The sequence below is a fragment of the Drosophila nasuta genome, chromosome X, assembly GCF_023558535.2.
Source record: "Drosophila nasuta strain 15112-1781.00 chromosome X, ASM2355853v1, whole genome shotgun sequence".
NCBI classification, from domain to species: Eukaryota; Metazoa; Arthropoda; class Insecta; order Diptera; family Drosophilidae; genus Drosophila; species Drosophila nasuta.
Window position 1 is genome coordinate 30,114,980 of NC_083459.1, and position 26,924 is coordinate 30,141,903.

General features: G+C 38.6%; 3 protein-coding genes across 3 annotated transcripts; 2 read left to right on the forward strand and 1 right to left on the reverse strand.

Moving 5' to 3' along the window:
* Positions 1-359: 359 nt before the first annotated feature.
* On the forward strand, positions 360-5,385 carry LOC132797261 (myb-binding protein 1A). Its single transcript, XM_060808896.1, has 4 exons — positions 360-787; positions 853-1,224; positions 1,283-2,572; positions 3,210-5,385. The coding sequence occupies exons 1-4, from the start codon at positions 482-484 to the stop codon at positions 4,566-4,568; spliced, it is 3,327 nt and encodes a 1,108-aa protein (XP_060664879.1). The 5' UTR covers positions 360-481; the 3' UTR covers positions 4,569-5,385.
* A 103-nt stretch (positions 5,386-5,488) lies between these two features.
* Positions 5,489-8,444, reverse strand: LOC132797262 (caspase-8). Its single transcript, XM_060808897.1, has 5 exons — positions 8,125-8,444; positions 7,280-8,068; positions 6,589-6,939; positions 6,367-6,521; positions 5,489-6,020 (listed from the first exon to the last, which is right to left on the reverse strand). Exons 1-5 carry the CDS (start codon positions 8,197-8,199, stop codon positions 5,873-5,875), a joined length of 1,518 nt encoding a protein of 505 aa, XP_060664880.1. The 5' UTR covers positions 8,200-8,444; the 3' UTR covers positions 5,489-5,872.
* A 3,130-nt stretch (positions 8,445-11,574) lies between these two features.
* On the forward strand, positions 11,575-20,205 carry LOC132797263 (protein suppressor of sable). The gene is made up of 7 exons (XM_060808899.1): positions 11,575-11,924; positions 11,999-12,345; positions 13,583-13,851; positions 13,886-13,977; positions 14,036-15,092; positions 15,670-15,812; positions 17,514-20,205. Exons 1-7 carry the CDS (start codon positions 11,618-11,620, stop codon positions 19,712-19,714), a joined length of 4,416 nt encoding a protein of 1,471 aa, XP_060664882.1. The 5' UTR covers positions 11,575-11,617; the 3' UTR covers positions 19,715-20,205.
* Positions 20,206-26,924: the final 6,719 nt, after the last annotated feature.

The following is a 26,924-nucleotide window of genomic DNA, read 5'->3' on the forward strand; positions in this document are numbered from 1 at the left end:
TTGCGGTATATTTGCATGGCAACATTGAATGGAAAGCATTGAATGAAGAGAGGGTAATTATACAATTTTAAATAATATTTTGTATGCCACTATTTAGGCAACAGCAAATGCTATAGAGTATGTACTTGTGCTGTTATCGATAAATCAAACTAGCATTGCGCTATGTTTGCATGCTTAAAATTAACTACAAGACAGCCTTTAAAGTGTATTTAAATATATTATTATAACTACATATGCTCAAAACCACTATTGTTGAATTCATTTATTTATTTGGTATATTTTCAAATCGGCCACACTGCGCGCTGCACAGAGCTTATCGATTAAAAGCAACACACTTCTGCACGCGGTCACGTTGTGCCGATAGCCAGACAACAAAAATAATCAAAAAACCGATTACTCTTCTGTAAAACGTGCTCCACGGGTTTGAAGTGTCAATAACAATATTTCAGTTAATTTGTTTTTTTTTGTTGTGCATTGAGTGATGGCTAACAGTAAAACTAAGCTTGCCAATGGCGGCAAGAAACGCAAACCACAAGCCGAAAAGGAGAATCAAAAGCCGCAACACAATGAAACCGAGTTGCCCGCCAAGAAGGCGAAAGGTGAAGTCAAAAACGAAACCGAGGATGCGGCACCCAACAATGCTGTAAAGAAGATCGATGCCAGCCACATTAATAAGGGCATCTTTAAGATCTTTGCCAAGCTGCAGGAGACATCAAAGTTGGCAAATGTGGATAAACATGTGGGCGAAATGATTGCACTGCTCACCAACGAAACCGACGACGACGCGGTAAGAATTCATTCTCTCGCTCTATATTGCTATCTTTATCTAATGCGCTCACGTGTCGCTTGCAGCGTTTGGCTACCTGCGCCTATGCCTTAAAGCGCTTGGTGCGCTGCACCGGCGCGGATGACATGCAATCGGTTGCATTAAGTGCCTGCCAAATACATCGCATTCTTCGCCAAGTGCCGCACATCGATCCCCTGGAGCTGCTTGCGACACTGAAGCGCGAGTTGCACGTTAGCAGCCAGTCAAAGGCCAAGGAGGAATCGCTCGCTGGTGTCGGACAATTAATCACTGTGATGGCCATCTTGCAGAGTCAACATTTCGAGAAACCCTCGAAGGAATTGATTGAACAAATCTATCCGCTGTTGATCTCCAATCTCAAGGGTCGCGAATATCTGGTCAACATGTGTGTGGACATTATGACCGAGTCCTTTCAGCAGGTGAGTGATGCGAAGAAACAAAAAAAGAAGACTTCATAACATTCGTTTAACTTGACAGCTGAGCCCAAAGCTCTTTGAGGCACACGTTTGGCCGCTGCTGCAGCTTGAGCTAAACAAACCGTTGAGCGCCTTGAAGTTGCCACAATGCGATTTGCTGCTCGCCATTCACTTGCTGTATCCCAAGCTGCTCTCACGCAAACAACTCGAGTCGAGTCTGTGGCGCAATCAGCCACAATATGCGCAACTTTTCGACTTGTATTTGAACAACTCGGCAAAACCCAGCGATGATGTCTGCACGCGTTTGGCCAAATTTCTGTCCCACAAAGCGAACGGAGAGCTCTACAAAACATTTGTGCAGCATGTGGAGTCGCAGTTGCCACTGCGCCACAACACAGCGAAAGGTTTTGTGATCCGCACCTTGGCCTATGTCCTCATCCACTCGGCGGATGGCAACAGCGAACTGTTCTCGCCATCGTTGATACAAATGCTGATCCAAGAGCTGGCCACAGCCAGGCAATTGAAGCCGAGCGAGAAAGTGAAACCGTCGCAGCTGCAACTACGTGAAATTTGCCTGGAGTTCGAGCAAACACTGCTGCTTAGCTTTGAGCATCATCTGCAACAGGATGCCAGCAAAGTGAAATTGTTGCGCTCGCTGCTCGACGTCGAGCTACAGCTGGACAGCGTCACCCAGACGCCGCGCATCACGAGCCAACTGCTTGGCCAACTGAACGCCGAGGGCGTTAAGGAAATGCTGCAATTCTATAGCCAGAAATTGATCAATGCCAACGAGGAGCTGTACAAAATGCATGGCGAACATTGCCTCAAGCAGTTGCAACAGTTGCTGTTCAATCCCAAGCTAACAGAGCCCAAGGAACACTTGAACTTGATACTCCTCACTGCGAGTTTCCATGTCAACGAAAGCGGCGTCGCTTGCGAGCCAAAGAAGGCATCTGCCTTCAGTCGCCAGAGTGCGGCACGTTGCGAGGAAATCCTCTACAGTTATTTGCTGCGCAAGCCGAGCAAGAGTGTCGATCTATTGACCACGCTGGTGGACAGACTACGCAGCACTCTGCAGGCGCTGAACGTGTTGCTGGAGCAGCAAGACGAGTCAAAGGTGCGCGCCAAGCTAACGCCAGAGTTGAAACAGGCTTGGCTCAAGATCAAGCAGCTTCTGCTCAACGAGAAGGCGAACAGCAAATCGACAACATCAAGCATATCTTCGGCTTTTGATGCGTTGATTCTCTGCTTGGGATTAAGCATTTATACGCCCAACTGCAGTGCACCCATCGAGCTGCTGAACGATTTGTTTATATGCAAGGAGAATGCACTGAAAGCCACCAAAAAGAAGGTGAGAATAGTTTGCCATTAAATTACTTTTTATTTAAGGAAGTTTCGTGAGATTATTAATGATTATTTATATAGAACCGATTATGGATTATACTGCTTACTTTTAAGAGATTCTGAGTGATTATTTATATAGAACATTTTATGGATGTTTTTTGTAAGTAAGCACTATAATCCATAATCGGTTCTATATAAATAAATCATTAATTCTTAAACGAAGTGAATTATATCTAAATCATTTCATCAATTGGCATACAAAATATTGATTATTTAGGCATATTTCATTAATTTATTTGTTGTTGAAGTTCAAGTTGTTTTTAACTTAATTAACTTGGCATCAATTTTTAAATAGCTTCAACCGAAATTGAAAGTATATACAAATTCCATCTTTTATATTATTTAGGCTACATTTTTATATAGGTTAGTAGGATACTCATTACACTGTAGCTTTCTTACTTGTTCTATTATAGAAATTGATTAAATAGAAGGACAGACAATAATTAATAAATAGGATAAGCTGAAAATTGATTAATCTCTATTGTTGAGACACAAAAATATGAATAATCATAACTGAAGCTTTAACAAACAAATATTTAAAATACAATTTCCGATCCTTGATAACACTTTCGTTTATTTTGCAGGGCAAAGAGGAGATGAAGTGGCAGGATGTGTTGACGGATCTGCTGCTGCAGTTGCTCGTGCAAAAAGGACATTTTTGGCGTGAGCTTGTCAATGCTGCTGGCGGCGCTTTGATGCCGCAGCTGAACCGCGACAATCTGGAGCAGCTGCTGGTTGTGCTGGACATGAGCAAGAATCCGCTGGGCGACAAGGAGGATGACGACGACGCCGAAGGTGATGAGGAAGCGGACGACGATGAAGATGAAGACGAACAGTCCAGCGATGATGAGGATGACGACAATGATGATGATGAGGAAGATGATGACGCAGAGGAGGAGGATGATGAAGAAGAGGACGATGATGAAGAAGGCGCCACCAATCTGGAGCTGATCCGTGAGAATGTTCGCAAAGCATTGCTCGCCGAGAACAACAACGATGGCGACGACGACATGAACGATGCCAGCAGCGTAGACTGGAATGATGTGGACGAAGCCGAAGGCGAACGTCTTAATCTAGCACTCGAGCAAGCTTTTCAATCCTTCAAGCCAAAGGGTGGCAGTGGAGGACAGGGCAAAAAGGCAAAGAACAAGCAACAAACGAAATCGGAACGCATCAATGCCACAACGTTGCTGCATTTCCGTGTGCGTGTGCTCGATCTGGTCGAATTGTACATCCAAAAACAACCAGAGATGGAGTCGCTACTCGATGCCTTGATAAGCGTCTTTTATGTGTACGAATTCTGCAGCAACAGCGCCGACAAAAGTCAACAATCTTTGGCCGAGGCCAGTAAGAAATTGTTGCGCAAATTCCTCAACCAAAAGATGAGCTTCGATTCATCCCAATCGATCGATAAACAAGCCATTGTCGATGCCATCGAATTGTTCATCAAGCCGGAGCAAGTGGAGGATCCAAAGAAGTCACAGAAACAACAACAGAAACAGCAACCAATCAATGCCAAGAAGAAGGGCGACGTCGCCGAGTGGCGCAACAAATGTGTCGCTTATTTGGTCAGTCAATTCGATGAGTCCGATGTCACAAAGACTCCCGTCTGGTCGCTGCTTCAATGCTACTTGGCGGATTGGGCCGAACGTCGCAACAGTCCGCATTCGTTGGCCAGCTTCGATGCTATTCTCCAATCGCAATGGAAGGGAATTCCTCAGTTGGCCGCCAGTTTAGCTGCGTTGCTTAAAGGGAAATTGCGGAATTTCCGTCGCCAGCAGATTCTCGAGTTGCTGGTGAAGCACAGTCGTCGCATTGCCAATGCGTTGACCAAGGAACAACGCGATGAACTGATCGATACGCTGACGAATTACACGGCTGTGGGCCAAAAGGATGGAAATCTGCGCACCAAGCTTCTGAAACAGCTGCAGCCTAACAAATAGATTAGAACTTGAGGGGGAATAATTAATGCATACTCTTTTTTTTTTTGTTTTGGGCGGGCAAACATTTAGTTATAAGTGACGAAAGTGAGAGAAGAGTAAACGCAATTGAAGTACACGAATTATGTATAATTCCGACAGAGATATGAATTGATAGATTAATGTGGCTCAATCTCAATTCCGACAGAGACAGAGCTACACACATTTGTATTCCGCAACTCTTCTAAACGCTCATTTACCATCAGATTTCCAAGTTGTAGATGTGTATTTAATATTCTAGTAAATGTGTATTAATTGTAATTAATCTATTCTAATATTGTACACATTTGCTGCTCATTTATTTGCAACATGTAAAGAATTGTATTTTATTTACAACTGCCAATAAATGAGCAACAATTTAACACACAAAATTATTCCTACGCATAATTCTAAAATGAGTTTTAAAAAGGAATTTTTTTTTATATTTAATTACACTTGAGCAAAAACGAAATATACAATTAATGTATAAATACAAAAAGAGTTTTCTCTGTATTCAAATTTTTCTAAAGCTCTAAAGCTGATGAAAGTGAGCAACGATTTTTACTACAGTGGATCATAGATTATTTCAACCATTATACTTTCAATCATTATACTGGCCAATTATTATATCACTAAGCGAGGTACTCAATTTATTTCAATGCAGGATTTTAAACTTAATACTTCATTTATCCTCTCACTTTTTGTTGACTATATAATATAATTGACAAAAAACAAAAAACGAACAAGCTTCCACAACTTATTTCAAGAAACATCTTTGCAGCTGTACGATGATCAGCTTCTTTACAAAAATAACGGTTCTTTATTGATCTATTGCTTTGCGTATGGTATTCGCAATGTTTAGAAGTTGCATTTTCGACATATCAAGCATTAGATCTTTAAATATTTTGTAATACAGGTCTGTGAATCACAAATGGGAGTAATAAAGTAATATATCTTAAGTAAATTCAATATCTCTTAGTTTGGCCACTATAATTATTTAAAGTTCGTGATCCACTGTATTTTGTATATTAAGTGTTCGTGTTTCAATTTGAATTTTACAATATTCTGCAATTTGATTTGAATCTTAATAGCTCATGGCTGTAAATTGTAAATTGACACTTTAAATTATATCGATGAATGAGCAAAACTCACATTCACTTGCAACAACAGATGGTAAATGAGCAACAGCTTCAAATAGTAAAATACTTAACACTCGGACAGATTTAAATGTAAATGCAATACATTAAAATACAGAGTACAAAATAACAATTTTATAACACATATAGAGTTTATTTATTCGGCACAGTGTTGCGGGCTGGTAGAAAAACTTTTTGTCGCAGCGTGCTGCTTAAAAGTGGAACCATTTGCTGATCCTTGTCGCCGCGCTTCTCGCTCACCTTTCCAATGGTCGTCGTCAAGATTTCAAGCACATGATCGCTGCAAGCAGAAAATGGGCACAATTTTAAACAAAGCTAATGAAATCTTAAAACTGGCTTCAAGAAATTGTTTCTTGAATTGTTTTTAAAAACTTTTGGGTGTGTGAATTGTGTAACAAATTAGATTCTAGTTTAAGTTTAGTTTAGGTACGATTAGCTCTTTAAAGAAAGTATTTCTTTTTTTGCACATATTAGTTTCTAGTTTAAACATAGTTCAGCCACATTTAGCTCTTAGAAGTATATCTCGATTATATAGATTACAAAACAATTATAAATGATTAGATGGCTTCTTCTGACAAACTTATTATATATCCTTCTACCCTCCATCTAATGAGTGCTGTGCTTACTTGTCGGCATGCTCACGGACCGTCTCGCATAGTGTCTGAATGAACCAGCTGCCGTTGAGGCTGTGTCGCAGCGCCACATAGCCGGGCACCGTTGACATGGCCACCACCATGTTGCCCAGCTGATTTACCGGCATTCGACCAGCATTCACATCGCGCTACAATAGAAACAACAAAAATGTAGTATAATTCTAGAATAGTTCTGGTAGGAAGAGCGGCAGTTACAGTTTGTTTGTTCTTTTCGTTCTGCTGACACGCCTGGATGACGAGCAACTTGGGCGTCTCGTTAAGATTCTTATCCGCACAGAGCACCCACTGCAAATCAATGATGCTCAATGGAATGCTATCGCAGCCATAGACGGCGCCCTCGAAGCCATGCGACAAGATGCATACAATCAATGAATCTCGCATCATCGACCGGTCGCAGACACTGCGTATTAATTCCAACATCGTCAGATGATCGACATTATCGTGTGATTCGACGCTGTAGCCGAGAGCCGAGAATACTTCGGTCAACCGCCTTTTATCCACATCGGTGCCTTCGCGTTTGCGCAGACTTTCAGTTGGCAACAAATGCTGCAAGTGTATATAAATTATAATTAGACAACACATATTTTGAATATTGGCGCGCGGCTTTCTAAGCCAAGCAGTGTGACCGCAACTTGAGCGTTAACATATACCACCGACACCGTCAATAAATATACCAGGTGCTTTCGCTAATTGAATTGTATTAACTGACACTGCGAGCTGGCATAGATTAACGGAAAATGCATATGTAATTGATTAGTATTCAATTATTCAGCTGCATTTGTGAGCTAGCTGTCGATAAGCGATGAACGCATATCAATTGGTATTAAAAATACTACAACGCAATCTGCATTCTTAAGCTGGCTATCGATAAACGATTGCTACTTACGCGAAATTCCTCATCAACATTCCGATGAAAAGTTTGCTGATTGATGATCAACAAAATGCCAGCGTTCTCTTGCCGCACCCGCTTAGCAGACTGCAATGCTATCGGATTGCTGGCATTGGCATTGCTCCTAGCAGCGGGCTGCACCACACTAGTTGGTTGCTCTGGCTCTGCATCCGATTCACACTTAATGTACTCTTGGGCGCTGGCATTTGAGTTGTAGGTTTGAATGAGCAGCGTGGCAAACTGATGCATGTCGTGAAACTTGAAATACTCGATCAGCAGTTGCACATCGCTGCCAATGGTTTCGATATCGCCCAGACATATATGTCGCCGTGTCAGCCAATCCAACATAAAGATCTCCAAATATTCCAAATCATAGAAACGCAACGGTTCCCCAATATCACCTTCGCTGCGTTGTCGCGCCAACTTCTCATTGATGTCCAAGACGAGGCGGCCACTTTGTGCCACTGTCAGGCGTTCACAGATCACATACAGAGCCTTGAGCATTGGATGCACATGCAGAGAAATTTCCGAAATATGTGGCAAATACCGCAGACGCAGCTGCTCCCAATTCAATCCCAATTTACGTAGCACACGGCGTGCATTGATGATGCACAGCGCCTCGACGAGATGAGAACGCCAGCTGCCGGGATTCGCATGCGCATAGAGACGCAAGAGATCGCTATTGAGCTGCTCCTCGGGCGGCGATCGCACCAGCGTCAATAGCTTTTGCAGTATGAACGAGGCATGCGAATGTTGTACTCCGAAAAGCAGAAACGATAGCGAAACCTGATAAGCAAAAAACTAGATTACAAAGGAATCGTAATTTACGATCATTGTTTTACTTTCTGGGCAAAGTTGAGATCCAGTTCAACAGACGGTAAATCATCCAATTCTATGTTGTCCAGTTCTTCTTGCATTTTTGTTCTTGTCTTAATTTAGGGGAAGTCCAGAAATATTACAACTTTACAATTGCTTCTGATGTCGATCCACTGATCCACTAACACTTCACTTAACACTTTAGCAATTACGCTGCCTATGTGCACTAATTTAACAATTGACTAAAAATTAAAATCACAAAAAATGAAGAAAAACAAAACTAAATATTAAAAATTGTAAACAAACTCGCGATCGGAATGTGACCGTTTGGTAAACTTGTGCAACTGCTGTGCTCGCCTCTCAGGTCACATTGCTTATCGATTGCTCATGTTGTCGTTGGCTTTGACATTTACTTCAAAACCAAATTTGTTCAACTTTTCCAAGTTGGCTTTCATTTTAATGCTCATCAGAATTGTATTTTCATGGAAAGCAGTAAGAACAAAGCAATAAATATAATTGGCTTATCACAATAAAAAAATACGTATAATTACATTTTCAAACAGTGGTCAAAGAAATATGCGTAAGGTAAGATAATGAATGGCCAAATGCTGACCACCACCCCCTTCAAATATCAATCAATATATATGTAGGCATTTAAAAAGTCATAAAAAAATTATTTTATTTAATTTGCTTGCAAATAATTATCGACATCGGTACCATTCATGTGGTTACCACACAGCTGCACTATCATGTAAACGACCCAGGGTTGCTTTCAGTGGCGTTCAGCAATATCTGAGCGCTGCACAACAGCTCCGATAATTAAAATGAATTTGGCATGAAAATGCGCAAAATTAAAAATTAAACTAATTTGAATAATATATATGTATTTAAAAAAAAGGGTACATTTTGGAAATGAACATGCAGCGCCCTTAACAGATGTATGATGAGCAAAGAAAATATGGCGCGTATTCAAAATGCGCTGCATACATCGTGAAACTCACCACATCGAAAGCATCCCTGATATTTGTTTGTGTGCAGCCAGTAAACGATGTCTATCATGGTTGCCATTTTCTCAACTCATTCAAGTAGATATTGTTGAATTGTTAACAACGCTCATGTTGACGAGTTTTTAATTATTTAATGTATATTTGTTATATATTCTGTCTATGAGCGAAACAGAGAGAAAGGGACAGACATATACAGAGGCCAGGGCCACAGTCAGAAGAGAGAAAGAGAGCGACAGCTTGCATATATATTGTATAAACAACAAAAAAAAAACTAAACCAAAAATTTCAACCGAAAACAACAAAAATACCAAGAAATATTATATATTTCTTATACATACGTATATATGCACCACACATGCATATATGCATGTTCAATGCATATGTGTATGTTGTGTGTGTCGCCATATGTGTATGTGTTGTTGTTTTCGTTGTATGTATGTATATGTGTAGTATGCCTGTATGCATAATATACCTTCACACATACTCGAGCATATGTACACACGCGCACACACACACGCATACATACATACATAGTATATGCATATCTATTCACCTACTGTACCACTTCACATTATGTAAGCAGCGGAAAAACAGCGACGCCAAAAAGGAAAAAACCAAGCAAAAGCGAAAAAATGCAAAAAAAAAACTATAACCAAAATATAACCAAGAAACAACGAGAATTGAACAGCAATGTTATAAATCATTAATAATTGTAATTTGTAAATGTTCCGTAACCACAAAAATGCCACGCCCACGCTCAAACCGTAAGAGAAATTGTTCCAACAAAATGAAAAACCAAAAAAAAAAAAAAATGCACACAACGTTTTCCAACAATTTTCTACGTAAACTTCCAGACGAGTCTTCTGTTGTTGTTGTCGTTTTCCCAGTTGTTTTGTTTGTTAGCTACCACGCCCACTTCCCATTCAAAATTCTAAAACGGCAATGACAACGCTCACACACCTACACGTACAAACACAGTACATTGCACACGCATACAAATGGTTTTTGCAAGGCAACAACAAAGAGACAATGCGACTATATACATGCGCACATACATACATACGTATGTATTTACATACGTACTATGTACATGCAAAAGAAAGCAAGCATGGTTTCAGCATGTGCAAAAGCTGCGCAGCTGTTGCCTTTTTTTTTTGCAATTCGTTGTGTGTCATGCTGGGCGTCGCATTACACACACACGCGCGCAATTAAATACCAAACTCCCACACTTATACAAGTGAGCACTTAAATACCTAAATAACACATACACACACACACAATGTATCATGTATTTCATACGAAACTTTCGCCCAGCGTGGCCCTGACAATTGTGGCAAAAGTTTGAAACGACTTGGAAATAACAAAGACAACAACAACAACAAACAGAAACAAATTCTACTACAGGCTACAAAGTGTAATAATATAATGTAAACATAACATGACAAATTCATAATGTATGTATCAACAAACAAAATATGCATTTCTTACAATTCAACATTTATTTTAGCAACATTACACGCTCATTTACACACACACACATACGCACTCATACAGATCTGAAGACACGTATGTATGTATGTCACGCATATATGCTTTGCCCATGCGCGCAAGCGAGACAACATGACAGCTTGGTGGTCACACACAATGAGAGCACGCGAGAGCGTCCCATTTGATTGTGTATGCGTATGTGTGTGTGCTGTTTCTGTAGCTGTGTGTTTGCAAATGCCAAAAGAATTTCGTAAATTTCAATTATTTGTAATTTGTTCTCATATTTTCTTTCCCAAAACAAACAATATTGTGCTAAATACACAGACACACACACATACATATGTATATATATGCAACGCTCGAAAAACACAGCAATAGTAGCGTGCGAGCGAGAAAACAATCGTGTGAGAGAGGGACGTTAACAGTGCACTGTTAAGCTGCGCTTCGCATTTTTTTTATGACAAAGCAAATTACTCTGAACAATTATTGCCAGCCTGCATTAAGTATTTGTTATTGTTATTTTTCGACGTTTTTTTTTTTTTTGCTGTATTGTTGACACAGGTCATCATATCGAGCAACAAGTTGTTTTTGGTTTTAACAGCGCTATGTTAAGTGCAAGTGAATGAATAATAATGGAACAATTTCGCAACTTACATATATATCAAGGAACAATATATAGAAAGGCCCTAATAATATAGTAGACGTATACATATACATATTTGTATTTAAGGTGCGAGCGAGACAAAAGACAAGGTGTTTTGCTAGTTGGTTTATTGGGGCTGTTGTTGCTAAGGCAGCGCACGTTAGCAACATGCTGCTTACCATGCGCCCCTTAACAACATTGTTGCTAACACAAATGCTGCACTGTGGTCCACAAGCATGTGAATCTTTATGCATATAATAGGAGAATAATATTGAAGTAGAGTTGAGTAAATCATATTAATTTAAACTTTGTAATTCCCTGTATTTACACCAGAATAGTCGAAAAAATCATATTAGAAGAAGACGCAACAGACGCGGTAAAATGTCTTCGATTGTGGCGCCGATCATAAATCTAGCCGATGATCTTGAGGATGGTGAGATCGATGATGATGACGAAGAGGAAGAGCCACAGAAATTGCCAAGAGAGCAATCACAGCAACAACAACTACAACAACATCAACAGCAACAACAAAATAAACTAAACTCATCGAATGATGATGTTCAATTTGTGGGAACTGAGAAATTGCTACCAAACAGCCATCATGATGATGATGTTGTATTCCTTGGTCTGGCCAATGAATCATCCTCCGCTCTCGCCCCCAAATCCAAGAAACCACGCCCACTAGAAGGTACAACAACAAGAACAGCAACAATAACTCAGAAACTTGAATCTTAATCATTATCTTTTTTTTATGTGTTTTAGATGATCATGCAGTAAGCATTGAGAATGCCATTGCCAAGGTGCTCAAACGAAGCGGCATTGAGCCGCCCATGCCACGAATCCACAATAACAACAACAGCAACAATAGCAGTAACAACAACAACAGCAATGTGGGCAACACCAACATCAATATGAACAACAACAACAGCGATGCCGATGGCTCCATTTTGGCTGGCGATGTTGCAGCTTCATCTTCGTCTTCGGCAGCTGCAGCTGCAGCAGTGGGCAGCGATGCAACTCAACAGCAGGCGACACTGAGTCGGAGCAGCCGGCGACGCAAGCGCAAAAAGGAACGCGAACGCGAGCAGAAGAAAGACAAAGAGTATCAGGTAATTACTTTGGTCTGTCTTAAGACCGAAATTCATGTTCCTTAGCCGTAGCCATGACCCTGAACTATGTATGACAGCTGAAAATGCGCTTAACCGGCCTATCGATTGTTATCGATAAGTCAAGTAAAGCTTAGTGCATGCTCTTGACTTGATCCTATGATTTATAAGTATTCCTAGTTGATCTCTTTTCAATTTGCCCTTTTCCTTATAGCTTTAACTGTTACCAATAATTATCGATAGTAACACACATATTCTTTATTTTGTTAAGTTTCCCTAGTTTATGACTGATCCTATAATTTATAATTATTCCTAGTTGACAAGTTCTCAATTTGCTTTTTTCCTCATAATTTTAACTGTTATTGAGAATTATCGATAGTAAACATATATGCAATGGAACCTCTGGACTTGGTTATGATTTGATTACTATCGCTATAAATTAATTTAGACTATTCTTACGATTTGTCTTGGCTTGAAAGTAAATTGCTTACAAAATATTGATTATTATCGATAGTCATCAGTTAAACTTTTTAGTGCAATCTCCCTATATATCTTGAAACATTTTTTGGAGCCGCTTTTTGCAGTGAAACTTAATTTTTAATCGATAGTCATAAAAAATCATGAGTGCGATGCAGTTATATATAATTATTGATAGTCTTTAATCATCTAATAATCTAATAATATATAATATAATAATAATAATCTAATAATGTGATACATTCATGTGTTAGATATACATAAATCCTCTAAATAACCCGATATAGAAGCTTATTAATTAACTATAATTATCGATAGTCGTTAAATTCAGTCTGTTAATAGTTCATCGTAGTTCATAGTTCAGTTTGATACGACCTCGAGTCAGGTCCATTCTCCTATTGTGCCTTAATACTCAACATAAGTTTAGTAACTATCGATAGCTATCGATAGTCGTTAAATTCACTCGTTTAATGGTTACCCCATAAGAATTACTTTTCTTGGATCCGATCTTAATCCAGATTTACTCTCACACTTTGTGCGTTAATACGCAACATAAGTTTAGTAACTATCGATAGCTATCGATGGTCGTTAAATTCACTCGTTTAATGGTTCCCCCATAAGAATTAGTTTTCTTGGATCCGATCTCGATACAGAGATACTCAACAGAAGTTTACTAACTATCGATAGTTATCAATAGTTATCGATAGTTGTTAAATGTGCCTTATTTATGTGATTCTCATCCGTTTCGTTTGATTTGCTTTAGAAACGCGCCCGTCGCGACTCAATGGACGAAGCCGGCGGCGCCGCCGCCAGTGACGAAATGGACATGGACGAGTACGAGATGATGAACGTGCGTGGCGGCAGTCCGCCGCCAGGTGGCGCACCCAGCGCCACACTAAATGCACCCGGTGGCAGTCGCTACAACAACAACGATTGGCCCGAAATGGGCGAAGCGGGCGCTGGTTACGATTCACCGCCGGACAACTACAGCAGCTACGATTCCTATTCGGACGATGAGCCGGGCAATGCGGGTGGAGCACCCGGAAGCGGTGGAGGTGGCGGCGGCGTGGGCGGGGGGACGACGTCGCCAGCGCAGGGAACGGGACAAGGAGCAACGCGGTGGGAGGAAGCGACGTGAACGCGATCGAGAACGCGATCGTGAACGCGAACTGTTGATGATGGATCGTCGTGGACACGATGGCGGCGGTGGGGGGAGGCGGAGGCGGGAATAAGCGTAATCGTCGGGATTCGGGTGGGGATGAGAAGCCGCGGGAACCGCGCAAACTGGAGCTATGCAAATTCTATCTGAAGGATTGCTGTGCGAAGCGGGACAAATGCAGTTACATGCACAAGGAGTTCCCATGTAAATATTACTACCTGGGCATGGATTGCTATGCCGGCGACGATTGTCTCTTCCATCACGGCGAACCGTTGTCCGAGCAGCTGCGCAACATACTCCTCAAGCACATGGAGACAGCGCCCAAGGAGATACTCGGTGACTTTAAGCGCATCTCACGCGATGTTGCGCTCTCCCAAATGACGCGACGTCACGAACAATTGTGCGAACAATATCACATGGAGAACAGTTGGATCACCTTGGCCAGCGCGGGACTCAGTCGACTCCAGGAGCAACAGCAGGCGGCGGCAGCGGCAGCGGCCAAAGTGACCGCCAATCAAGCGGCAGCCATTGCAGCGGTCAGCGCCAATTTGCAACAAGTTGTGGCCGCTGCCAATGCGGCTGCAGCGGCAGCAGCAGGAGCCAACTCAGCTGCCTCGGTTGCTGCCGCAGCTGGCGGTGGCAATGCGATACCATCGCTGCTCGATATGGTCATCAATCCGCCAACGAATCTGCATCATGGTGGAGGAGGCGGCGTCGGTGGCGATTCGAAGCCGGAGAAGAAACGCAAATCGCGTTGGGCTGAAAAGTCAGCGGCCAAAGCGGCAGCATCCACAACACCAACAGCAACAGTTGGAGTTGGAGCTGGAGCTTCCTCATCGACAGGATCTGGCACTGTCATCACTTCCACTGCCAGCACAACAACACCGAAAGCCTTGCCTGCCCATCTCGATCTCGTCAATCTGACGCAGGTGCTGAGCGCTGAGCACATGGCCAAGCTGAATAAGCTGGGCATCAGCAATCTGGAGCAGATGCTCCAGGTCCCCTTCGGCCAGCTAACTGAGGCGGGACTCACGCTGCCCGAAATTGGCGAGATTCAGCGCAAGGCCGAGGAGGCGAAGCCCCAGGAAGCGGGAAGCACCACAGCGGCCGATAAGTGAGTAACCATCGATATTTAAGATAATTGCCAACAATTTTAGCTTCATTTAATGCATCTAACTCACATTTTAAGATAATTGCCAAAAATGTGATGCATCTAACTTACATTTTTAACTCAAGTGCAGAATATTAAAGACAATTCCCAAAAATGTAAGCTTTAGTGCACCAATCGAGTCGATGAAAAGTATTGCATATTCGCTGAAATATTTAGGACAAATCAATTGCAGTTAGTGGCATCATTTCATTTCCAACAAGCTAGTTACATTACCGATAATAATTTCCATAACTACCTAACTATAAGACTTTGTTTAATCCTCAAATTTCAATTAGAAGAGTCTATCGAAATCTTTAAGCTTTAATGCATTGCACTTATCGCTAATTATTTTAATTTGCATAATTTTAACGTTAAATTTGCGTGTTTGCAATGAACAATTTGCAGTTAATCAGCACATAAGTTGACTTTCTATATTTTTTTAAATACTTAAAGCAAATTCAACATTTGCATTTAAGTGCACATTACAGTTAATAGCAAAGGTTTTGTGTCATGAACTCATTATTCAATTTGTTTTTTGCAGAAGCACTTCCAAAGCGGATCAGGATGTGAACACGTTGGCCAGCTCGTCGAATAGCAACAGCAACAGCAACAACGGCTTCATCATGGTCGACTACACACAGTATCTGAAGGATGCCCATGTCAGCTTCCCCGGCAACGATCCGCGTAAGTTTCTTTCTATTATATTTAGTACCAAAATGCGTTTAGCGGCTTATTTAACTCGCTTAACGGCCACATTAATTAAAAGTATGAAGAGGCAGACTAAATATTATTGTTAATCAGCTACTTTGCTTTTGCTTTTTATTATTATACTACATTTATTTAGCTTGGCTTAGCAGCATTTTGTTTATCTTATTTAATGGTCACACTCCATTAACTAAATGATAAAATGCATTAAAAAATACGGGAGAATTAGGTTCCTTCACTTTTATTATTATTTCGGTGCTGTTAATGTTTTGCTTTATTGTTATTGATATTTTACTTTTAAAGTTGCTAAAATACTTTTTACTTTTACTTTACCACTTGCATTGGGCATATTTTACTAATTTTATTATTATTATTTTATTGAAATAACGAATACAATTTCAAGGCTTCCAGGCTATTTTTTTTACTCGTTTTATTTGATAAAATTCGAAATACTTTAAAAGTAATCAATTCCAGAATATTTATTAATTTACTAGAACTTCAATATTATATTTTCGAATAAGATAATATCGTCTATTAACTTTGAAATTTTCCAATAAAGTTGCTAAATGAGTTTGTATTCAGATTATCTCTGCTATAAAATTTTTTAAACGTGTTAAGCATATTATTATTGATTATTTATTGGCAGAGCAAAATATTTATTTAATAATTAGTGCCTTTTAATTATATTATCAATTTCACTTTTTGTGATTTGACCCCATTTTATAATTTATTCAGTATGCAGTTGCAAATTGAAGTTTATGGATAGTTGTTAAATTTTCTATTATAAAGTTTTATAGTTACGTTTACCTCATACTTAATCTTATATTATACTTATACCTACTCCTATATTTATAATCTGCATTATAGTATACTTATACTCACTCTTGCGCTTACACTAACTCTTATAATTATACTCCCTCATATACTTATGCTAACCCTTATATTATGCGTATACTTATATTCTATCTTATACTTACACATACTCTTCCACTTACACTAACTCTTATAATTACACTCGTATACTTATGTACATCCTTATACTATACCTATACTTATACTCGATCTTATACGTATACCTAATCTTATACGTATATTCTGCATTTTGGTCTTATACTAACTCTTATGCTTATACTCGCTCTTATACTTATGCACACCCAAACACTTATACACACTCTTATGCGTATATTTATATTCTATCTTATACTTATACCTACTCTTCCACTTACACTAACTCTTATAATTACACTCGTATACTTATGTACATCCTTATACTATACCTATACTTATACTCGATCTTATACGTATACCTAATCTTATACGTATATTCTGCATTTTGGTCTTATACTAACTCTTATGCTTATACTCGCTCTTATACTTATGCACACCCAAACACTTATACACACTCTTATGCGTATATTTATATTCTATCTTATACTTATACCTACTCTTCCACTTACACTAACTCTTATAATTACACTCGTATACTTATGTACATCCTTATACTATACCTATACCTTTACTCGATCTTATACGTTTACCTAATCTTATACCAAAATGCAGGTCTTATACTAACTCTTATGCTTATACTCGCTCTTATATAATACTTATGCACACCCTAACACTTATACACACTCTTAGACATATACTTATATTCCCTTATTTCTCTTTTATTCCCTTTAGTGGACGATGATCGGGAGGAAGATGAAGAGCAGTTGGTCATCGATGATGGCACTGAGGAGACGGACGAATCCGAATCGGAGCCCAAGTCGAAGAAAAGCAAAAGCGCTGGCGACGAGGATGAAGAGAAGAAGGATGTGGAGAAAGAGGAGGAGATGCCGCCAATGCCATCGGTGTTCGATCTGCCGACATTCATGAGCAACATGCTCGGCCAGCAATCGACCAACCAATCGATCAACTCGCCCACAGAGCCAAGCCAAACCGAGACAACAACATCAACAACAGAGGACAACAAGAAGGAGGAACGCGCCGCATTCTATCGCGACATCATACGCAATCCCTTCAAGACGCACAGCGGCGATGCGGCCGACGACGGCTCCGCCGATGGCGATGGCGACAACTACAATTTCAAATACACCGATGCGAGCACCGCTTCCAATTCGAATTCGCGTTCGTTGACCCCGACGCCAACTCCCGAGCCGGGTTCGCAATCCCCCAAAGAGGATAAATTGCAACTGATTAGCTTGGAGGCTGGACCAAGTGCTGGCCTAGGCTTGGGCTCGACATCGATATACTCGCGTCTTTCCATGTACGACTACGATCCCGCAAAGGCGGCGCTCGAAGATGCGGCACGCGTCTCGGACGCGCAACGTGAACGCGATCGAGACATCGATATGCGTTTGCCATTCGAACCGATGAAGCATTATTTGCCAGCGACCGAAATCGATGCGGCGATCTTCTCCCACATCCCCATACGCTGGCATATGCAAGAGGTGCTCGTGGAGCCGCCCAACTACAGCCAATTGCGTCAGCATGCCAGCCACAAGGAGCAGCGAGAGCTGCGTGATCCCCGACTGCGTCGCATCCTCGGCATGCCGGAGCTAACCACCGATGAGAGCACTGGCTCGGGTCTAGGCAGCAGTCACAGTGGCAGCGCAACGCTCTCTGGGTCGGCTGGTGGCGATGCCCGGCGACGGGAGCGCAAGACGAGCAACTGCATCTCGTCACCGGATGCACACGAATCAACGCCCAGTTCACCGCCTCCGTCCATGCAACTGCCGGCTATGAATGTGCCGCCGCCGTCGTCGTCGTTGTCGTTGTCGTCGAGTGGCGATGGAGGAGGAGGAGGTGCTTCGGCATCAGGAGCTGCAACCACACGCAGCGATCCGCGTCGGGATCCACGACGTGCGCATTTAAATGCCGCCAGCTCCACGACAAGCGCGGGCTTTGGAGCGGCGTCCACCGCTTCGGGTGCTGCTGCAGTCGACAGCAGTCGGCAAATACTCGAGATACGCAATCTGCTGCAGAGCTCCAATTGGTACAAGCAGCTGGGCAGCAACAACAAGATCATGGTGAATCAACAGCTGGCGCTCGTGTTCACCGAACTGAAGAAGTTCCATCAGCAGGAGTCGAGCACGAAGATCTTCGACGTCAACTTCATCGTGAACAATCAGACGCTGCAGCAAATCTTCGCCAAGCTCCACATCTACATCGATGACAATGGGCTGGTGGTGCAACTGCCCGAGGAGCCGCCACAGAATGTGGCAACTGCCGCGGTCCCAGTGGTTCCCATCTTGCCGAACATGTCGCAACCGCCACCGAATTTGGCGCAACTGTTGCGTCAACCGCCGCCGCAAGTGGCACGCGGCATGGTTGCTGGTGGCATGCCACCGTTCAATCAACCGCCACCTGGGCCACGCAACAACAACAACAATAATAACAACAACAACAATGGTGGCAACCCGAACAACAGCAATAACAACAGCATACTCGGAATGCCGCCGAATGTGAATGTGAATGTGCCGAATGTGAATGTTATGGGCGGTGTGATGAGCAACAATCCATTCAATCCTTTCGCCGGCGGTGGCAACAACATGAATAACATGAACAACATGAACATGAACAATATGAACAACATGAACAGCATGGGCATGAATAGCATGAACAGCATGAATAACAGGAATATGGGCATGAATAATATGCCACCCAATATGGGCGGCATGAATAGCATGAATATGAACAACATGGCCATGAATAACATGGGAATGCCGCCGTTTAACAATGGCGCCAATGTGCCATTCAAAAACTTTGGCGGCCCTGGTAACAATAATAACAATGGCGGCGGTGGCAACAATCAGGGCCGTCAGCACTTTGCCGGCAACAATCGAAATCGCGGCAATGGTAATCGAAATCGAAACAACTAAAATAATGCTCACTCCCCCCTCCCAACTCACACACACCCACACACATTACACAAACTTAATGAACTACACTAAGAGATGAAACGAACCCGTGTTAAACTTAGTTTTTTTTTTAAAAATAGCTTTAACGGTTTTTTGCTATTTCGATCTACTTAAAAAAAAATCGGATTTGGACTGCTATGTAATTTGTATATTATCCTAATCTATAAATTTAATTGTTTTTTTTTTATATGTGTATATACACATACATGTATGATTATCTATAGATTATATATATAATATATATACAGACATAATTTTATTATTTTTTTTTATTATAATGGATAAGTGAACTATAAACTCGGATATCGTCGCGCCTACGTACTGATTAACGAAAAACAAAAAGAAGAAATATGTAGTCGTAGTCGAAACTCAATTTGTATTTCACACTATGTGTAAGCTCTTAGCTAAGCAAACATTTGTAGACCTACGAAATAAAAGGATTGTGTTAAGTATTATTAACAACTTCGCATTTTATACAAAAATCGCAACACCCATTTTTACTAAACGCCATGCGCTAACGGCTATTTGAGCTGTTATCAAAGCTGCCAGCTGCTCTGATAACAACCATCTGGCAGCATTACCATTACCTTAACAGCAATATGCTAAGGGACTGTTAACAGCAGTCACGCACTACGATAACAGCAGGCTGTATCGATTAAGACTTATCGATGTTTCTAAATTATTTGAAATTAGCTTTTTAAATACAAAACGGAAGCTTTTTGTAATATTCATCTGAAAAACATTTAATTTTAGCAAAACTAGATAAATTCAAATGCAGTATTAAAATTCAAACTTCAGCTATTCAGGGATGCTACCGATTACTATCAACGGTAGATAGCTCCGCAACTTTAGCGTCACATATCGATAAAAAAATATCGGCTAAAAAAAACTTTTTATTTTCGTCTTTTTACGTGGTATTTAAACTAAAATTAAAAAAGTTTGAATGCAAAACAATAGAAAATTAAATTATCTTTCTATTAAATCCATGTTCGTCAAATTTCATGCAGTATTTATGCACTAAAATCGTGATTGAAAAATTGGGGTAGCAACATTTTTGCAAATATCTCGGCTTTGACGAGTTGTCGGCCAAATCGGCTTATAACAAGTTATAGAGTATTGTTTTATAAATATACCCTCAAAAATTCATAATTTTAAAACTTTTCGTTTTTGAGATATTTGAGAAAAAGTACGATAACCTCAGCTCCAGCCCCATACAAAATGAGCACAAAAAATCAATGCTACCGATTAATGACCGTAACTTTTTTTTGACTTTCTTGTCGGCCATAGCGCACATTATACTTTCGTAGATACAACTATAAGGAAGATATATAGCAATTTTGGTTGCAATCCAATTTTCTGTTTTTGAGAAAATTGACCTTTTCCTAACCCGCAAAAACAAGTTCATTTCGCAGGTGCATCAAATCACTGGAACCAGCGTGGAACCAGTCAGTGTTAAATAACACCATTTGGACTTTGGCGGGACTTCAAATACTTGCAGAAAATAACTAAATGAAACAAATATTACTATAATTTAAAATTACATTTAAATACTCTATTTATATATATATTACTTTGTTATAATTAATAAATATACGCAATTAAATATTCTTATTTAAATCGTAATTTTGCAGTTTACTTGATCACTGTTAGCGGCAAAACTTTATGTTAACGCTATCATCAAATTATTCTTAATATTTGCAGAACTTATAGGCCATGTCGCGCTATTTCATTCTATTCGAATCAAATAGATAAATATTTTGCTTTTTGTTTTATTCAAATCGGTTAAGCCGTTTTCGAGAAAATTCAATTTTGTGATTATTGCGAAAATTACAAATAAATTTCAATTTGGCATGGCAACGCTTAACATCTGCGAAGCTAGTAAAAGTTAGCGTCGAATTTTTGTTTTGCAGATTTTTCAACATTTTGACTATGTACATAATTGGTCAATACTTTAAAAAATAGATAATTAACATATGTATCATTTCCCAATATATACTACATAGCAAATTATCATAGTTTCCGAGAAAATTCAAAATAACATCTACATTTTTCGATTATACGCTCTCCTAGACTTTGTCTGAGAAGGCGCGCATTGTTATAATATAAACATAAAAAATTCGAATGCTTTGCAATTTGTTTTATTCAAATCGTGATTTTCCTTTTCGAGAAAATCGCATTTTAGTAGAATAGTACACATTTTTGAATTTTTGCGCAATACCTAAAGTAGTCAAAGCGTTGCCAAATTTAAAAAATGGCGATCATGTACATACCTATTTATCATATTTATTACCCATATATATCCCCAACTTATTGGCCATGTCGCGCTATTTCATTCTATTCGAATCAAATAGATAAATATTTTGCTTTTTGTTTTATTCAAATCGGTTAAGCCGTTTTCGAGAAAATTCAATTTTTGTGATTATTGCGAAAATTACAAATAAATTTCAATTTGGCATGGCAACGCTTAACATCTGCGAAGCTAGTAAAAGTTAGCGTCGAATTTTTGTTTTGCAGATTTTTCAACATTTTGACTATGTACATAATTGGTCAATACTTTAAAAAATAGATAATTAACATATGTATCATTTCCCAATATATACTACATAGCAAATTATCATAGTTTCCGAGAAAATTCAAAATAACATCTACATTTTTCGATTATACGCTCTCCTAGACTTTGTCTGAGAAGGCGCGCATTGTTATAATATAAACATAAAAAATTCGAATGCTTTGCAATTTGTTTTATTCAAATCGTGATTTTCCTTTTCGAGAAAATCGCATTTTAGTAGAATAGTACACATTTTTGAATTTTTGCGCAATACCTAAAGTAGTCAAAGCGTTGCCAAATTTAAAAAATGGCGATCATGTACATACCTATTTATCATATTTATTACCCATATATATCCCCAACTTATTGGCCATGTCGCGCTATTTCATTCTATTCGAATCAAATAGATAAATATTTTGCTTTTGTTTTATTCAAATCGGTTAAGCCGTTTTCGAGAAAATTCAATTCTTCTTGTGATTATTGCCAAAATAATATTACCATGGTGGCAACACGTGTTACGGCCGAAAGTTGGGCCACCCTTTATGAACTTGGTGGCAACTCTGGAACATAACTATCTACCCAGCAGAACTGGAGGTGTCGATTGGCCATGGGTAAGTACTTACCTCGCCGATCACTACATGGGTACATTTCATACAAAAACGGAAATTAAAGAACGCGTTGCTAGGTGCCACTTTGTAAGTAGTGGTGGTCTGCTAGTATGTGCTTATTTCCCCAGCAACGAACTAGCGCTCAGAACTGCAGGGCAATCATTTTGAATAATTATAAAACTATGAACATATGTATATTAGAGCATAATTGAAGAGCTATATTATGACTGCAACTCTTCTGAATTTACATATATATATCTTTTTGAATAATTATAAAACTATGAACATATGTATATTAGAGCATAATTGAAGAGCTATATTATGACTGCAACTCTTCTGAATTTACATATATATATATATATATATATATATATATATATATATATATATATAACAACTTTAACTCAATACCATTATGAAAGAAAAAACACAAATGAAAATTTTGTTTTCGAAATATTTGTCTATAATTGAAAAATGTTTAAAAATATATGTATATACATAATAAGTTCCAGTGAAGTCCTGGACGAAATTTGATGTAGGTCTTGGACGTTGATGTACACAGTACATTCAAGTGGTCCAAATGAACACCAAGTCGAAGCTTGTTGCGCCAAAGAGGAGGTGTTGGACGTTGATGTACACAGTACATTCAAGTGGTCCACATGAACACCAAGTCGAAGCTTGTTTCATAAGTACCTGAAATGAAATTAAAGTAATTATTATTAAAGTAATTATTATAAAATTGAGTTTTTTAGGACAACAATAATAATGAAAAACTATTTGGCAGAAGACAAAACAAAGATTAAAAAACATTTATCAGTCGGAGATTTGACATAATTTGCAAGTAATATAATTTTGTGAATCACCATAATAATCTCGTATGCAATTATTGCATATAGGTCGATCACAAAAAATGCACTGGGATTCGGAAGGTGGTTTCTGCTCAGCACAGCAGTGTAAACAAAACCATCTAGAGAATCTCCATACCAGAAGTTTATCAAACAATTCGCTCCTAAATAAATCATGCGATTTTAAATTAGTAAGCGAAGTGTTTGATAAAAATCTTTCAGCGTATTGCAAAATAAAAATGCCACAATTGTAGCTATCAAATTGAGTATCATGTGGTATTTTAAATATGGAATAAGTTACGTTAGGCTCTATATGTTTTAACAATTTTATATAATAATTTTCAAACAAAGAAGTTTTCCCCGAATCCCCAAAGGGGTCTAAAAATATTATTTTTTTTACTCGACTTGTTAATAAATAAAATATAAAAATGATTTTCAAAGCAATGGGGAATTATAAGTAATTTAAATTTATGAGATCTAATATATTTTCCAATTAATTTATCATTATTAAAGCAAAATTGTCCTAATTGACAAGGCAAATTTATGATGGTTTCGATTTTGTTTTCGTATATCAGAACAGTGAGGCTAACATCAACGATAAAGTTTGTTAGCCAGCGCTGATCGATTAACGAAAACAAATCGCCCACACAAATTTTAAAAACAAATTGTTGACTATCCAAGTCACCATGAACTTTCCTGAAAAGAGACTCAAAGTTTAATATTATTATTTGTTTATTTAAATTTAGGTTGTTAGTTTCAGATTTTAATCTAATAATTAATTTTTTTATGGATATCTTCCATATTAAATTTAGTTGAAATGGCTGAATTCGAGTAGTCCTGTTCAAAAATTTGTTCAACCTCCTTTTGACAATCTTTGACTTTAGAGTCATGGAATTTTTCCAAAGTGGAAAAATCATTTTTAAACATTCCTACTTTAAGCTTCTTCAAAGCTGGCTTTTGCCATCTTTCAATATGTCGAGAGAGCTTTCGCTTATCAGCCATTTCATCTAAATATTTAGTTTCGTTATATATATATATGTAAATGCATATATGTATATACATATATGTATGTATGATACTGCACTTAAAGTGCGCTCCGGATGTAATACACATATGTACTACTTTATGTACTTACGATTTGGTGGACATCAATTTACGTGGCATTTTCAATATTTTGTTTACTCTCCCTTTATTAACTTTTAACTTTATATGTAAATCACTTGTGCAGAACTTGTTGTTTAGCAGAACATACAGCACTATTCCGTTATGTTCAGAGTTGCCACCAAGTTCATAAAGGGTGGCCCAACTTTCGGCCGTAACACGTGTTGCCACCATGGTAATATTATTTTGGCAATAATCACAAGAAGAATTGAATTTTCTCGAAAACGGCTTAACCGATTTGAATAAAACAAAAAAGCAAAATATTTGTCTATTTGATTCGAATAGAATGAAATAGCGCGACATGGCCAATAAGTTGGGGATATATATGGGTAATAAATATGATAAATAGGTATGTACATGATCGCCATTTTTTAAATTTGGCAACGCTTTGACTACTTTAGGTAATGCGCAAAAATTCAAAAATGTGTACTATTCTACTAAAATGCGATTTTCTCGAAAAGGAAAATCACGATTTGAATAAAACAAATTGCAAAGCATTCGAATTTTTTTATGTTTATATTATAACAATGCGCGCCTTCTCAGACAAAGTCTAGGAGAGCGTATAATCGAAAAATGTAGATGTTATTTTGAATTTTCTCGGAAACTATGATAATTTGCTATGTAGTATATATTGGGAAATGATACATATGTTAATTATCTATTTTTTAAAGTATTGACCAATTATGTACATAGTCAAAATGTTGAAAAATCTGCAAAACAAAAATTCGACGCTAACTTTTTACTAGCTTCGCAGATGTTAAGCGTTGCCATGCCAAATTGAAATTTATTTGTAATTTTCGCAATAATCACAAAAATTGAATTTTCTCGAAAACGGCTTAACCGATTTGAATAAAACAAAAGCAAAATATTTATCTATTTGATTCGAATAGAATGAAATAGCGCGACATGGCCAATAAGTTGGGGATATATATGGGTAATAAATATGATAAATAGGTATGTACATGATCGCCATTTTTTAAATTTGGCAACGCTTTGACTACTTTAGGTATTGCGCAAAAATTCAAAAATGTGTACTATTCTACTAAAATGCGATTTTCTCGAAAAGGAAAATCACGATTTGAATAAAACAAATTGCAAAGCATTCGAATTTTTTATGTTTATATTATAACAATGCGCGCCTTCTCAGACAAAGTCTAGGAGAGCGTATAATCGAAAAATGTAGATGTTATTTTGAATTTTCTCGGAAACTATGATAATTTGCTATGTAGTATATATTGGGAAATGATACATATGTTAATTATCTATTTTTTAAAGTATTGACCAATTATGTACATAGTCAAAATGTTGAAAAATCTGCAAAACAAAAATTCGACGCTAACTTTTACTAGCTTCGCAGATGTTAAGCGTTGCCATGCCAAATTGAAATTTATTTGTAATTTTCGCAATAATCACAAAATTGAATTTTCTCAAAACGGCTTAACCGATTTGAATAAAACAAAAGCAAAATATTTATCTATTTGATTCGAATAGAATGAAATAGCGCGACATGGCCAATAAGTTGGGGATATATATGGGTAATAAATATGATAAATAGGTATGTACATGATCGCCATTTTTTAAATTTGGCAACGCTTTGACTACTTTAGGTATTGCGCAAAAATTCAAAAATGTGTACTATTCTACTAAAATGCGATTTTCTCGAAAAGGAAAATCACGATTTGAATAAAACAAATTGCAAAGCATTCGAATTTTTATGTTTATATTATAACAATGCGCGCCTTCTCAGACAAAGTCTAGGAGAGCGTATAATCGAAAAATGTAGATGTTATTTTGAATTTTCTCGGAAACTATGATAATTTGCTATGTAGTATATATTGGGAAATGATACATATGTTAATTATCTATTTTTAAAGTATTGACCAATTATGTACATAGTCAAAATGTTGAAAAATCTGCAAAACAAAAATTCGACGCTAACTTTTTACTAGCTTCGCAGATGTTAAGCGTTGCCATGCCAAATTGAAATTTATTTGTAATTTTCGCAATAA